Raw genomic sequence first — 14,442 nt, 5'->3', positions numbered from 1 at the left:
GACCCCAAAAACAACCCAGGACCCCCCCAAACACTGCTTTGGACCCCCTGAAACAACCCTGGATCCCCCAAACAACCTCGGACCCTCCAAAACACTGCTTTGGACCTCCCAAAACAACCCCAGATCCCCAAAACACGGCCCCGGACCCCAAAAACAACCCTGGGCCCCCCAAAACACTGCCCTGGACCCACAAAACAACCCCGCCCCCACCAAAACACTGCTCCGGACACCCCAGAACAACCTAGGACCCCCAAACAGTGTCCCGGACTCCCGAAACAACCCCGGACACCCCCCAACACTGTCCCGGATCCCCCAAAACAACCCAGGACCCCGCAAAAAAACCCGGACCCCCTAAAACAAACCCAGACCCCCCCAAACACTGCCCCGGATCCCCCAAAACAACCCCGGACCCCCCCAGACAACCCCGGACCCCCCCCCAAAACAACCCCGGACCCCCCTAAACAGCCCCGGATCCCCCAAAACAACCCCGGACCCCCCCAAACAACCCCGCCCCCCCCCAAAACCACCCCGGACCCCCCTAAACAGCCCCGGACCCCCCGAAACAACCCCGGACCCCCCCAAACAACCCCGGACCCCCCCAAAACAACCCCGGACCCCCCAAACTCTGCCCTGGAACCCCCAACCATCCCCCCGGCACCGGGACCTCCCCCGAGCCCTCTCAAGCACCAGGACCCCACAGAGCCCCCCCCCCGGTACCCCTGTTCTCACGTTCCCCGGAGCCCAGGTCACGTACGGGTCAGAGGTCAGGGGTCAGAGGTCGCGGTCCCGGTATCACGGACCCGCCATGAGGGGGTTGTGGGGGGTGGGGAAAGGGAAAAGGCGCGAACGGCGGCGCCACCGGCGGAAGTGGCGTAGCCGCGGAGCGGAAGTTGCGTCAAGGCAGCGGGGTCGCCGTGGCAACCGCTGGAGGCGTTACCATGGGAACGCGAGGGCCGCGGGGGGGGGGGGGTACCGGGATCCAGAGGGCCCCATCGCCATGGGGGTGCATGAGAGGCACTTGGGGGTCCCGTGCCCCCAGGAGGGGGTGCCCCTCCCTGCACTGGGGACATGGCAGCGCCCTGGGGACACCAGGAGGGCTCTGGGGGTGCGGAGCTGATCCCTCCCCGGGGACACTGCAGAGGGATGGATGGGGGTGCTCAGAGGGACCCCAAGGGGTGCCCCATCGCTGGGGGTCACCTGTGTGCCCCTCTGTGTGGGGTGGGCTGGGACCTGCTGGGTTTTGGGGGGCTGGGGGTGGGATTTAGCCCTTGGTGGGGTCAGTGCTGCAAGGGGGTGTTTGGGTGCCCCCCCCCCCCGTCTTTAATGTGGGGGGGATCCCCAAAACTCAGTGCCTCTGGCACAGCTCTGGTGCACCCCAGTTGGTCTCTGCACCTTGGGGGCCCCTGTTCTCCATCCCAAATGCCCCCCAGTGCCCTCAACCATCTCCTTGTCTCCCAGCCAAGCCACCTGGGGGGGTCTCCCCAGAGCTGGGGGAGGACGCAGGGGGCTGGGAAGGCACAAGAGGACCTTCAGTATCCCCACACGTGTGGGGCAGCCCCATGGTAGGGGAGACGAGGAGCTGAAGCAGCCCCGGAGGAGAAGTCCATGCAAACCCCGTTTATTGGGGAGCTGCCTCCACCAGTGGCAAATCCCGCGTCCGTGTGTGCTCCACGCAGAGCTGTGAGCGGGACCAGCGGCCTCCCACCCCCTCCATCATCATCATCATCATCATCATCATCATCATCATCATCATCATCCTCATGCTGCTGCTGCCCGAGTCCTCTCTCACTGCCCCATCATGCAGGCCATCTTGCAGGCGACGGCGGAGATGAGCGCGGCCCCGCGCCCGCTGCCCTCCTCCGACTGGATGAAGGTGATGTCGCAGCCGGGCGTCAGCTGCCGCACCGTGGCATGGAACCGGTCCTTGAAGCTGCCGGAGCAGGGAAAACCACGGGATCAAAGGCAGGACAAGGAAGGGGACGGCGGCGGGAGGGAGGCTCCCGGGAATCCTCACCTGGGATGGAGCTTGTAGACGGAGCCGTCGACACCGACGGTGATCTTGAGGGTGTCCTGGCTGCGGCTCTCCCGCATGCGGTTGATGACCCCGGCCAGCCCGGCCGAGCACATCTGTGCCGCGCGCGTGGACACGCTCTCGCACACCATGCGCACGATGTCGCAGTCCGTCCTCGAGGGCAGCAGCTCGAAGGAGGTCAGGATGTTGTAGATCTGCTTGCGGTCATCTGAGTCGCTGCGGCGGGGACGGAGGGGTCACCCAAGGGAGGGGGAGCTGCTGGGACCCCGTGTGGGGCTGGTTTGGGGGGGCTGCCCCTTGCCATACCTCTCGATCTGGGACATGAAGCGGGTCTCGAAGGTCCCGCGGGTCTTGAGCTTCTCAGAGGCTTCCCCGTTGAAGAGCAGGTTCTCATCCACCAGCTTCAGCAGCACCAACCGCACGATCTCCCCCATGTACTTCCCCCCGATGATCTTCTCATAGCTGGGAAGGGGGTCACAGGCTGTCAGGGTGGGATGTGGGGGACAATGTCCCTTGGCGCACCCCCCCTTTGCCAGCATGAAGGACCCAGCTTCAGGAGTGCCTGTGATGAGTTGCTCCGGCATCAGCCGAGCCCAGGGCCTGGGGAAGGAGCAGGGCGGGCACCAGGGATGGGGGACACCCAGAGGAATGGGATCTGTCCTATTCCTTACAGTTGCTGACCGGGGTTAAGTGAGGTCTCATCCACCACGCGGTCGTACTCCAGCAGGAACTCGTCCAGCTCCCCCGAGGCGCCGAAGGCTCCCCACTCCGTGTTGACACACATCCGGCCCTCGTCGCCCTCCACCAGCTCCACGTTCTGCATCTCCTCCATGTAACAGGCGTTACAGCCCGTTCCTGCCAGCGGGAATCAGGGATGGTGGGGACACCAGCACCCACCAGCACCCTCCAACACCCGCATTCCTCCCATATAAGCAGCTCCATGGGGCAGCTGGCGCCGTCCCCATCCCCCTGTGCTCGGGGAAGCTCAACCCTCCCACTCCTCTCTGGGCCTTGTCCCCGGTGGGTGCCGGTGCCGCGGTGCAGTGAGGGCAGCCGTGCCTCCGAGGAGCTGATAAACAGCCCAGCGCCGCAGCGCTGTGTTTACCCAGGCCGAGGGGAAGGTGCCAGATCCCAGATGGCCGCGTGCTTGCTGTGGAGCTGGGAGGTGCTGAGGGCTCAGACCATCCCCCTTCACTGGGTCCCTACCCATGGGGTGAGACCTTGGGGATGGACCCCTTGAGGTGACCAACCCCTTTGTACCCCATCACTGGGGCCAGGCGATGCCATGCAGTGTCCCCTGCTGCCACCCCCCCCGTCCTCACTGTGTCCTTCCAAAGGACAAGCTCCTGCCCACAGCAGGGGCCATGGGAAGGGTCGCCCCCTCCCTGCCGCGGTCCCTGTGGGAAGGGGCATCTTACCCACAATCATCCCAACCTCGCACCGGTGATCTTCGTAGTAGCAGGAGATCATCGTGGCCACCGTGTCATTCACCATCGCCACCACGTCCATCTCGAAGTCCTGCAGAGGGGAGAAGCACCCTCAGGGGCTGTCCCACAACAGGGTCTGGGGTGAAACACACCGGGCTCCAGCTGGGAATGCTGGGGTCTCCCTGCTGGCACAAACCCTGCCATCATCTCACCCCGCGGCGTTTGATGGCATCTCTCAGGAGCCCGACCACGTTGTTCCCTTCTGCGCCGGAGGCTTTGAAGCCCTTGGTCCAGTTCAGGAGGATGCCCTGGAGCAAGGGTAAGACTGAAATGGAGCTGTGGGTGCAGCTTGGAGACCCCCAAACCCTCGTCCTGCTCAGCCACCCCCTCACCTTGTCGATGTCCTCGTGCCGCACAGGGAAGGAGAAGGTGAAGCCCAGCGGCAGCTTTTTGTGCTTCATCTGGTGCTTGTCCAGGAAGTCGGAGATACACTCGGAGATGTAGTCGAAGAGCTGGAAGAGAAGAGGTGCTCACTGCCACCATCCCCACCACAGCTCCCCCGAGTGTGGCCACCTCCTGTTCTGGAGGGATGAGGGACGTACCGGTGGCACAGCGAGCCCAGCACAGTGACAAGGACAGCGTGGAGGGGATGGGGTGCCCTGTGTAACCTGCTCACCATCTCGGCTGTTCCCGTCATGGCATCCTCTGGGATGGAATACATCTGGTGCTTCGTCTTCACCTTCCACTGCCCTTCCTCCCCCTCGCCCACCTTCACCAGCATCACACGGAAATTGGTGCCTCCAAGGTCTAGTGACAGGAAATCTCCAACCTCTGCAGAGCCGGGGGGGGACAAGGGGTGACCGGCTCAGGGGGGATTCACACTGAGCCTGGTGAGCTCTGGGAGGATGGGACACAGCAAAGGACCAACCAGGAGCACCTGCAGCACCATACCTGAGCCCTCGGGTGTGGAGCGGACGTAGGTGGGCAGCATTTTGACAGAGGCTTCCTCGTGCGTCTCCAGCTTCAGCCCTCGGTCCATCTCCTTCTGCATCCGGTACATCACCTTCTTCAGGTCCTCCTCCTTCAGCCGGAACTCTGACAGGATCTGCTCCACCTGCGTGGAATGGGCGGCATCAGCTGGGGCCAGGGGGTATGGGACACTGGTGGCCTGAAGTGAAATAACTAACCCACATTTCCTCCCCCTGGCCCTGGTTTTCCCCATCAGACACCCTGAAACACCTCATCCCACCCCTGCTACCCTGATGGACGTGCTGGAGAACCCGCAGGACTGGCACAAACCACCACTGGCTCTGGATCCTTTGGCTGAAGGATGGTTGCATTGAAGACAACATCAGGACACGTGACCTTGGACATCCCATCCCACCAAATCCCAGGGTCTTTCCCAGCAAGGAGCGCTTCCAGAGATGCCATTTAGGAGCTCAGCAGCTTGCACTGAGGATGTGGGACTCCTCTGTGTCATGATGGGGATGCCAGTGGGATGCTCGGTCTGCCGGGAGCCGGGAGCATCCCTTCCCCTGTATTCCCGGGGAGCTGCAGGTATCTTTTCCAGCCTATCAAACCTGCTGTGAACAGGGAGCAGGACCACAGGCAGGATATTGGGAATGCTCTCAGGGCCCTCTCAAGGGGAGTGCATGGCAGGACCCGTATTTACCCTTCCTGCAGCAGCAGCCTCCATTAGGCACAGCCCATGCTCGGGGCAGCAGCCCGGGGCTGTCAGATGGAGCCGTGGGGAGCAGCGCTCGCTGCTTGGTGGCATTAGAGGGCTCATTAGTCACCGTGTTCCGGGCAAGCTCAGAGCACTCCCGCTTGCATTGTCACCAGCAGACGGATGTTTTCCTGGAGCCTGTGGCCGTTTCCCACTGTGTTTCAGGCTGGGAGGCTCTGCCCAAGCCTTTGGGATGTGGTTCGGAGCATCCCGGTGTTGGCACAGCATCCACGGCCTGACCCCCACTAAGTGAACCTGCCTCATGGACTGGCCCCAGACGCCATCCCTCGGCCTCCAGCACCCCCAGACTGTGGCTTGTCCCAAGTATCTCCTCGCCCTGAAAGCACCCAGTCTATCCTGGTGGGATTCCAGCACATAAGCACCTCTCCAGCCATCCTGCCTCGTCCAGGCTAGTGCAGGGGCTCCAGTAACACTGAACCCCCAAATAAGAAGCCAGAAGATGCGGCTGCACCATGGAGGATGCCACCGCCCCCCCTCAGAAGGGGCAGCTCTGTGGTGAGGTTCACTGTGACTCGGAGCGTGTTCAGCCCAGGATGGTTGGAAAAATCCTGCCAGGAAAAGCATGGAGCTGGTTTTGACCACCTTGCCTGAAGGTGTCCACTGTGAAGCTCTCCTGTGGCATCGAACACCAGGTTTGCTCCCGAGGCTCCGAGTTTTATTCCTGCCAGCTCATCCCTTCTCATGCCTCCAACACAATGGGTTTGGCTCTTCCTTGGTGGCATTTGGCTCTTCCCGTGCAACCAAAATGAGCTCTCAGCTTCTCAAGGGAACTGTTTGCTATGGCACATCCCGCAAAGGGGATAAAGCTGAAATCCACGTGGCCAAAGGCTGCGATACCTGGCGATGTCCAACGCTGCCAGCCCTCAGTACATGCCAGGTCCCCTTGGTGTCCCCTTGGATGTCCCTGTCCAGAGCAGGGAAGCATCTCGGTCCTTACCCACAGCCCCATGAGCTCAATCCATCCAGGAAAAGAGATAGGAGCAGCTTCTCCCAGCTGGTGTTTAGCTGGGGAAGAGCTGGGTGCCATCTGCCTGGGTGACAACAGTGACGGGCCCCATCTCATCCGGTGGCTGCTTGGCTGGCAGCAACGTGTGAATCCCAGGCAGTGGTGCGGTACCAGGGACGCTCCAGGCTCCATCCCGAGTTCTTGGTGCCATGGGGACTGGGCATGGCCTGTGCCATGCCAAGATCCAGCGTTCCAAAAGGCAGACCCCCAGCTTACAGCACACTGGGGCTGATTCCAGGCTGCCTGCGGCTGGTGTCTTCCCCTCCCTCTGCTTCCATCCCCAATGCCCGTGGGAGATGTCCATGGGGGTGGCTGGAAGTGCAGGGAAAATCCGCTTCCACCTTGTGCTCCCACCCCATCTCCCCATCATTCCCCCCAGCACTGCCCTGGCAGCGGCCTCACCTTCTCCCTCCTGCCGCTCTCCATCCTGGCTCTGTGATCCAGCATGGGGGCAGCCGTGGGGGCCGAGCAGCAGCGCCTGGCCCGGGAAGCAAGCCCCGTTCCCCGTCCCGCCGGGCGTGCTGCCGGCGCTGCGCTGCTCCGTGCCTCGCACCGCCGGAGGATGCTCCACTTTCGCCGCTTTATCTCATCCGACGCCTCTGCAGCACCCACGGAGGGGGGTCCCGCTCCCCCCCGACCTCCGGCCCCTCAAGCGCAGGGGCAGGGAGAGGGGCCCGGCGCCCCGGCGGGCTCAGCGCTCTCGCCCCGCATCCTCCGCACCGCTCACGCTCTCCGCACTCGCTTCCTTCCACCGGGGAGGTCCTTCGGGTGGGTTTGGGTCAGGAGCGCACCCCGGTGGGGTTGTCCGGCCGGCGGGAAAGTCCCGGTGCGGCGGCGAGGCTCGGCCCCGTCATGCGGAGCACCACGCCCGTGTCCCCGCTCCAGTTGTCATATCAACGGCTCGATGCGCTGCCCGCGGTGGCAAGCACTCCACCGGACGGCTTAGCAACCCAGCGCGCTCCCATGGAGACCGCGCCGGGCAGGAGGAGCCGGCGGCTGCATGGCAAAGGTTACGGCCGCCCGGCGAGGGGCGAGGGGAGTGCTCTGCGCCTCCGGGATGGGAAAGCGCCGGTGGTGCCGGGATTCACACCGGGTGCCACGGCGGAATGCGGGCAGCCACTGGTTTTCGGGGAGGGGGACACGGTGAGCCCCCCCCGTTGTCCCTGGATCGGTGCCGTCGGACAAGTACAGGGGGGCCCAAGGGGCAGTGAGGCTCGTGGGGGTCCCGATGAGCAATAGGATGCTCCTGACCACGGGTGAACCCCAAATCATCCCAGCGCTGACCCGTGGCAGCGTCTCCCGTCCCATGGAGCTGGGAAGGGCCAAGGGGGGTCCTCCGGAGGGGGGGGAGGATGGGGGGAGCCGCAGACACTGGGCTGCGCTGTGGGGAAGGCGGAGGGTTTGGGGGTGTCACTGCAGGGCCGGGGGGCCCGGGCTGCCCCACAGGGGGCGAAGGGGCGCCGGTATCCCAGCGCCCGCCCGGTACAGCGCCCCCCTCTGGCAGCCCTGCGAAAGAAGCCCCGCCCCCCCAGCACACGTATGGCGCTGATTGGTCACTCAGCTCGGAGGCGTGTCCAACGTGATGGGCGTGGCCTGAGGTCGTGAGACGGGCTGTCATTGGTTAATATTCCGAGGGAAGGGCGGGGCGGAGCCGGCGCCCGCGCAGGGAGGAGGAAGCCCCGTGGCAGGGTCCTGCGCGTGACGTCACTTCCCGCAGCCGCGGTTCCACGTCCGGGTTGAGCTCGGTCCGCTCCCGGCCACCGCCTCAGAGCCGCCGGTACCGGATGAAGGGGAGCTGGGGGGACCGGGACCGGATGGGTTGGGTTGGATCGGACCGGGGGGGGGGGTGTGGGTCTGACCGGGGGGGTCTCACCGCTGGTCTCGTCCCTCCCTCCGCGCAGGAGCCGCCGCTATGAGGCTCTACAGCCTCAGTGTCCTGTACCGGGGCGATCCCAAGGTGCGGCTGCTGAAGGCCGCCTACGACGTGTCCACGTTCAGCTTCTTCCAGCGGTCCAGGTGGGTGCGGGAGCGCCGGGGGACACCGGGAGAAGGGAGAGGGTCCCCGGTGCGCTCCGGGAGGGGAGCTGTGGCCCCGCGTACGCGGTCTGAGGGTGCTGGAGCCCCCCCCGAGCCCTCCTCCAGCTCCGTTTGCCGCAGGAGCAGCCCGTGGCCGGCAGCAGGAGGCCGGGTTTGAGCCGCAGAGCCTCTGCCCAGCGGTGGGAACCCCCTGGTGCTGGGAGGAGGCTGCTCTGTGTCAGGCCGTCGGGGCGCGCCCCACGCCTCCGCTGCCCTTTCATTTACGTGCTTGGGCTCAGCCAAAGCATTCCCCAGCCCTCAAACCCTGCTGGGGTCATTGCGGCAGCGCCAGGTTGCTCATGGAGCTCTCCCAGCAGCTCCTAAAAGCCTCTAAATGTGTAAAATGAAGCAGGTTTCTGCTGTGGAGCAGGTGGGTTCTAAGCACCCTGCTCCAGATGCTAAAGGCTTTAGGAAATGGCCACAGGACTCACATTTTCCATGCCATGTTCCTGCCAAGTCCTCATGGAGCCTCCAGCGCGACTGGTTCTGCAATTGCAGGGATAAAGGGAAAATACCAAACTAAGAGCAGCTGAAAGCCATGCTTGGCTTAGCCAAATGTGTGAGAGGGATAAAGGGGCTGTGCCGGCGCTTGAGGCTGGAGTGCAGCGGCTGAAATAATCACTGAACAATCCTCACTACTTCATGCTTGTGGCTCCCGGTGTTATAGATGCTGAGAAGATTCCTTTGGGGATTTTGCTTCTGGCCATGGGCAGGGACCCCTTCCACTGGAGCAGTTTGCTCCAAGCCCCTGTGTTCAACCTGGCCTTGAGCACCGCCAGGGATGGGGCAGCCACAGCTTCTCTGGGCACCCTGTGCCAGCGCCTCAGCACCCTCACAGGGAAGAGCTTCTGCCTAAGAGCTCAGCTCAGTCTCCCCTCGGGCAGGTTAAAGCCATTCCCCTTGGCCTGTCCCTCCAGGCCCTTGTCCCAAGCCCCTCTCCAGCTTTCCTGCAGCCCCTTTAGGCACTGGCGCTGCTCTAAGGTCTCCCTTTCATGCAGCAGAGGGGCAGGATCCCCTCCCTGAGCTGCTGCTCACGCTCTGGGGGTGCAGCCCAGCTCACGGGGGGGTTCTGGGCTCAAGCGTTCACTGAAGCCGGGTCATGGAGAGCTTCTTGTTACCCAGCACTCCCAAGGCCTTCTCCTCAGGCTGCTCCATCCAGGCTCCCCAAGGCTGTGTTTGGGGCAATCCTCCTGAATGGTCTGCAAGGGAATAAAGTTTCCAGTGGCTGATTCCTCCAGGAATACTGTGAAATGCTGGAGCTGTGGCAGCAGGGGCTGTGGCTGCAGCAGCTCTCCCAGGCCAGGTGGCCGTGTTGCTCCTCCAACTTTGGCAGAAACAGATTTAAGCAATCTTTGGGCTGGTTTTCTCTCTGCAGCACCAGAAACGTGGTGGTTCAGGGTCCCAGTGCAGCCAGTGTCTCATTCCATAGCGTCCTGCCTGGGATTGATGCATTCCCCCCCAAGGAGGATGTAACCTGGGAGAGGCAGACCCCTGTGTGGGGCTGACAGTGCGGGAGCCATTGGGCTCTCTGGCTGTTGATGTTTCCTTGGCATCACTTGAAGCTCCAGAGCCGGGGGTGTGGGAGCAAACCTGACTTTGGCTCCAAGTGTGTGGTGTGTTTGTGGCTCAGATGCGAGTATGGACTCATGCAGGAGAAGGGACTGGAGTGCTCCTCGCCGGGAGCAGGGCACAGCCTCTCTGCTGTCTTTGGGCACGTCTGTGGCTCCGTGGTGGTTTAGTTCCTGCTAAATCACCAAAACCCAGGTTTAGCCCCAGCACCGGGGCCTCAGGCTGCAGCTGAGGTCTTTGGTGATGGCTGCAGCTCTGTATGGACACAGGGTCTGCCCTCTTCGCCCCGGAGGCTGCATTCCCAGATGTTGTGGTGGGGATATGGCCGTGTGGGACAGCCCTTGTCCCGCTTTGTGCTTCCAGCGTGCAGGAATTCATGACCTTCACGAGCCAGCTGATCGTGGAGCGCTCGGAGCTGGGCAGCAGAGCCTCTGTCAAGGAGCAAGGTGAGGGGAACGCGGGGCCCCGCGGCCACAAGTGCTGCTTCCTCCTCTGCTTATGATGGGAGATGAGACCTCAGAGGGCACCCGGGTGAGTGGCACCGAAGGGGTGAGGTTGTTGAGCTCAGCCCTCCCTTGAGAGAGCAGCAGGGACCTGCCCCACAGCCAGCAGCCCCCTTGGAGCCACCCTTCAGCCTGTCCCCTGGCCCCACACAGCCTCCTCCTGCCCCTCACCCTTGGGCTCTGCCCCACAAGTGCTGGCTTCATCCTCTGGCCTCTGGGACATGCAGGGTGTGGGCTGGAATCAGCTTAATGACACTGCAGGCTGGTGACACGTCGGTGTTGTTAAAACCAGGCCAAGTGCTTCTCCTCCGCTGTTTGTTCAGCCCTGGCAGGACCTGCTCCCCTGGGCAGGCAGTGCCATGTCCTGCCCTGTGCAGCCAGGCTGCCCTGACCTCCCCGGGCACCACTGGGGACTGATCTGGAGCCTCCTTTGAGCCCTTTCTGCTCTTCTCGTGAGCTGTAGTCACTGGTGGAACCTCTCAGAGCAGTTTGGGGGTGGATGAGCTGCCGGGGCCGGGTGGGTGCTGGGGTTGCCGCTGACGCGAGTTCTGTGCCCAGAGTACCTCTGCCACGTGTACGTCCGGAACGATGGCCTGGCCGGGGTGGTGATTGCAGACAACGAGTACCCCCCGCGGGTTTGCTTCACCTTGCTGGACAAGGTGAGTGTGGGGCTGATGGGGCTGTGCTGGGGACCTCCCTCCTCAAGCAACCAACTCAGCAGTTGGGGGCTGTCAGAGCCGAGTTGAGCCCAAAGCCTCTTGAGCTGTAGCACAACGTGGCTTTGCCTACCAGGACTCAGCCCTTCATGAGCACCCTGTCCTCCCTGTCTGCTGTGGGGTTTATGTGGGGCCAAAGCCCAGTGATTAATGTGTGACAGGGTGCAGTGGGGACAGCCACCCCTCCCTGGCGTGGGCACTGCTGTTTGCTGCGGAACTTGGGTTCTGTCTCCTTCAAAGAGGAACAAGGAGGAGAAAAATCATAGGATCATAGAGCAGTTTGGGTTGGAAGGGACCTTAAGGTCATCCAGTCCCAACCCTCTGTCATGGGCAAGGATGCCTCGCACTAGATCATGTCACCCAAGGCTTTGTCCAACCTGGCCCTGAACACTGCCAGGGATGGGGCATTCACCATATCTCTGGGCACCTGTGCCAGTGCCTCAGCACCCTCGCAGGGAAGAGCTTCTGACATCTGGGATCTCCTGGGTTTGAGGAGAAAACCCCTCCTGGTGGCCATGGCAGTGACCCCCGTGTCCGTGTGCCGCAGGTGCTGGATGAGTTCTCCAGGCAGGTCAGCAGAGCAGACTGGCCCTCAGGATCCCCAGCAACCATCAGCTACGCGGCCCTGGATGGGCACCTCAGCAAGTACCAGGTACAGCCCACGTGGCACAGGGAGGGGGGAGCCATGGGGTGCCAGGGGTGCTGATGTCCCTGTTATTTCTCTCCCAGAACCCCCGTGATGCTGACCCTATGACCAAAGTGCAGGCAGAGCTGGATGAGACCAAGATCATCCTGGTGAGGAGAACCCCCAGGCCACAGTCCCATCCTGCCTTCTCGCTTCTCCAGAGAGATTCCTGTGGGTGCTTCCTGTCCCCTTCGCTCATTCCCCTTTCTTTTCTCCTGTCTCAGTGTCCCAGTGCAAGCACCAGGGCACTCACCCTCCTCCCTTCCCATTGTTATTGGGGCTGGGGTTGCTCCCTCCCTCGCCGGGGCTGTGGGAAGAGGGAGGCTCATCCCGGGATGCAGCAGTACCCGAGTCTGCTCAGTGCGGGTCAGGCCCTGGGGGCCGGTGCCGTGGATTAGCACCAGTTTCCTTGGCAGCACAACACCATGGAGTCACTACTGGAGCGAGGGGAGAAGCTGGATGACTTGGTCTCCAAATCAGAGGTGTTGGGGGCACAGTCCAAAGCCTTCTACAAAACTGTGAGTGCAGGTGGTGGTCGCCCTGTCCCTGAGGCACCAGCGATGGGCTGGGGAGGGGTGGGATAAATCCCTGCGGAAGAGGATGTGTAAAAGAACTGTCCGGGTGGCCGCACACAGAGAGTTGTGGTCAGTGGCTCAGTGTCCAGCTGGAGACTGGTGACAAGTGGGGTCCCTCAGGGGTTGGTGTTGGGACCAATCCTGTTCAACGTCTTTGTCAGTGACATGGACACTGGGATCGAGTACCCTCAGCGAGTTTGTGCTGACACCGAGCTGTGTGGTGCAGGGGACACACTGGAGGGAACGGATGGGATCCAGAGGGATCTGGACATGCTGAGAGGTGCCCAGTGCCAACCTCATGGAGCTCAACAAGGCCAAGGCAAGGTGCTGCCCCTGGGTAGGGGCAGTCCCAGGCACAGACACAGGTTGGGTGGAGAAGTGATCTGAGAGCAGCCTGAGGGGAAGGACTTGGGGTCGTTGGGTGAGAAGCTCCCCATGGCCTGGCTTCAGTGTGCGCTTGAGCCCAGAACCCCCCAGTGTGCTGGGCTGCACCCCCAGAGCGTGAGCAGCAGCTCAGGGAGGGGATCCTGCCCCTCTACTCTTGTGAGCCCCCCCTGCAGCCCTGTGTGCAGTGCTGGGGTCCCCAACATGAGGACATGGAGCTGGTGGAGCAAGTCTAGAGGAGGCCACGAGGACGCTCAGGGGCTGGAGCAGCTCCCGTATGGAGCCAGGCTGAGGATGCTGGAGGGAGGGGCTCTTCATCAGGGACTGTAGGGATAGGACAAGGGATGATGGGTTCAGACTGAAACAGGGGAAGTTCAGGTTAGAGATAAGGAAGAAGTGATTTATGTGAGGGTGCTGAGGCGCTGGCACAGGGTGCCCAGAGAAGCTGTGGCTGCCCCATCCCTGGCAGTGTTCAAGGCCAGGTTGGACACAGGGGCTTGGAGCAAGCTGCTCTAGTGGAAGGGGTCCCTGCCCATGGCAGGGGTTGGAGCTGGATGAACTTTAAGGTCCCCTGAGCCCAAACCCTTCTGTGCTTCCATGGTTCTGAGTATATGCTGGGCAGGGATCACATCCCCTGTGGGTGTGGGACTCCTTGAGACATCCCGTGCCCTGTGGCTGGTGCTGGTCCCAGCTCCGGCGGTTCCCGGTGCTGATCCTGGCTCCGGTGATGCAGTGCTCCTTGCCTGGGGGGCCGGTGCGGGCGGGACGGGGCTCTGCAGCCTCACTGCTGCTTTTCCTTCTTTTCCCAGGCCCGGAAGCAGAATTCCTGCTGTGCCATCATGTGACACAGACCCCACATCTCCTGCTCCGGACCTCCAGCCCTGCGCTGCCCTTCGGCAGGAGCCGCAGCGCGTGCCCAGGCCGGGGCTGGCGGCACCCTCGGCACTGAAGTGACTTTATGGCCCCATGTCCAGGGGCTGCTATGGGGCCGGTGCCCATGGGGCAAAGGGAGAGCACGGGAGCCCCCCCGGCCCTTGCGTATCCCGAGCGCAGCCGGGACCATGGGGCACCGGCTGAGGGCCCCTCCGCATTGCCCCATGGCCTTTCCCAGCACCTCGGGGGGGGGGGTTGTGTCTCTGTGTCCCAAGGGTGAGCCGGGGGGTGGGGAGGGGGGGAAAGCAGAAGCGCTTTCCCATGGTGGGGGGTGCTTGCTGCTGGGATATTATTGCCTGTGCCCAGGGAGGGGGTCGCCTCTGGGTGCCTTTGGTGGTGGTGTGGGATGGGACAGCTGCCCCGGGGGGCTCAGGATGGAGGGGGGGCTGTCCCCTGTTGCGCTGGCTGGGGGCCTGTGTCCCCCCCTTTGACCCAGTGAAACCAGCCCCAGGGCTGCGGTGCCTGCACCGGTGGGAGGGAAGCAGGGCCGGGGCGGGGGGGGAGTCTCCTGCTTCCCGCCCCTACTCCCATCAGCTCGGGGGGCTCCAGCAGCCCCCGCTGCCTCCTCTTCCTCCTGTGGAAGGGGGAGGAAAAGCTTTTGCTTGAGGTTGTCTCGTGGTCAGTGTTGCTGTCGTTCCCGGGCTGTTGCCCGCAGCGCCCAGGCAGGATAAAATTGTCTTTGGCACTTGTTGCCCTGCTCTGGCTCTGTCTGGGTGGGAATCATGGAATCAACCTTGGAAAAGCCCTTTAAGCTCATCCAGTCCAACCCTTACCCCAGCACTGCTGAGG

General features: G+C 62.9%; 2 protein-coding genes across 4 annotated transcripts; one reads left to right on the top strand and one right to left on the bottom strand.

Annotated features, from left to right (window-relative positions):
- Positions 1-1,738: 1,738 nt before the first annotated feature.
- On the bottom strand, positions 1,739-7,439 carry GCK (glucokinase). 3 transcript variants are annotated; one of them, XM_062634300.1, is made up of 10 exons: positions 6,615-7,439; positions 4,411-4,573; positions 4,136-4,290; positions 3,852-3,971; positions 3,672-3,767; positions 3,451-3,550; positions 2,714-2,887; positions 2,339-2,513; positions 2,015-2,248; positions 1,739-1,930 (listed from the first exon to the last, which is right to left on the bottom strand). In XM_062634300.1, the coding sequence occupies exons 1-10, from the start codon at positions 6,657-6,659 to the stop codon at positions 1,786-1,788; spliced, it is 1,407 nt and encodes a 468-aa protein (XP_062490284.1). In that variant the 5' UTR covers positions 6,660-7,439; the 3' UTR covers positions 1,739-1,785. The 3 variants fall into 3 exon arrangements, with proteins under 3 accessions (XP_062490284.1, XP_062490285.1, XP_062490286.1); XM_062634301.1 differs by having other exon boundaries at positions 2,339-2,494; positions 2,704-2,887; positions 6,615-7,434; XM_062634302.1 differs by lacking the exons at positions 3,451-3,550; positions 3,672-3,767; positions 3,852-3,971; ... (1 more) ...; positions 4,411-4,573; positions 6,615-7,439 and having other exon boundaries at positions 2,339-2,494; positions 2,714-2,847.
- A 398-nt stretch (positions 7,440-7,837) lies between these two features.
- Positions 7,838-13,886, top strand: YKT6 (YKT6 v-SNARE homolog). Its single transcript, XM_062634299.1, has 8 exons — positions 7,838-7,989; positions 8,114-8,228; positions 10,221-10,303; positions 10,919-11,019; positions 11,624-11,728; positions 11,806-11,871; positions 12,178-12,279; positions 13,530-13,886. Exons 2-8 carry the CDS (start codon positions 8,125-8,127, stop codon positions 13,563-13,565), a joined length of 597 nt encoding a protein of 198 aa, XP_062490283.1. The 5' UTR covers positions 7,838-7,989; positions 8,114-8,124; the 3' UTR covers positions 13,566-13,886.
- Positions 13,887-14,442: the final 556 nt, after the last annotated feature.

Source organism: Pezoporus occidentalis, unplaced genomic scaffold (genome assembly GCF_034315485.1).
Source record: "Pezoporus occidentalis ecotype Australia unplaced genomic scaffold, CSIRO_AGI_Poc_V1 ctg420, whole genome shotgun sequence".
NCBI lineage: Eukaryota > Metazoa > Chordata > Aves > Psittaciformes > Psittacidae > Pezoporus > Pezoporus occidentalis.
The sequence above is the reverse complement of the archived record's forward strand: the minus strand, read 5'-3'. Positions and strand labels throughout refer to the sequence as shown.

Excerpts from the sequence above, each read along its gene's own strand:
- YKT6 (XM_062634299.1), top strand. The coding sequence starts at position 8,125 with ATGAGGCTCTACAGCCTCAGTGTCCTGTACCGGGGCGATCCCAAGGTG. Across the intron at positions 11,020-11,623 it reads GCTTCACCTTGCTGGACAAG|GTGCTGGATGAGTTCTCCAG; the intron begins GTGAGTGTGGGG and ends CGTGTGCCGCAG. Across the intron at positions 11,729-11,805 it reads GGCACCTCAGCAAGTACCAG|AACCCCCGTGATGCTGACCC; the intron begins GTACAGCCCACG and ends TTTCTCTCCCAG.
- GCK (XM_062634300.1), bottom strand. The coding sequence starts at position 6,659 with ATGCTGGATCACAGAGCCAGGATGGAGAGCGGCAGGAGGGAGAAG. Across the intron at positions 4,291-4,410 it reads CTCCACACCCGAGGGCTCAG|AGGTTGGAGATTTCCTGTCA; the intron begins GTATGGTGCTGC and ends CCGGCTCTGCAG. Across the intron at positions 2,888-3,450 it reads CGAGGTTGGGATGATTGTGG|GAACGGGCTGTAACGCCTGT; the intron begins GTAAGATGCCCC and ends TCCCGCTGGCAG.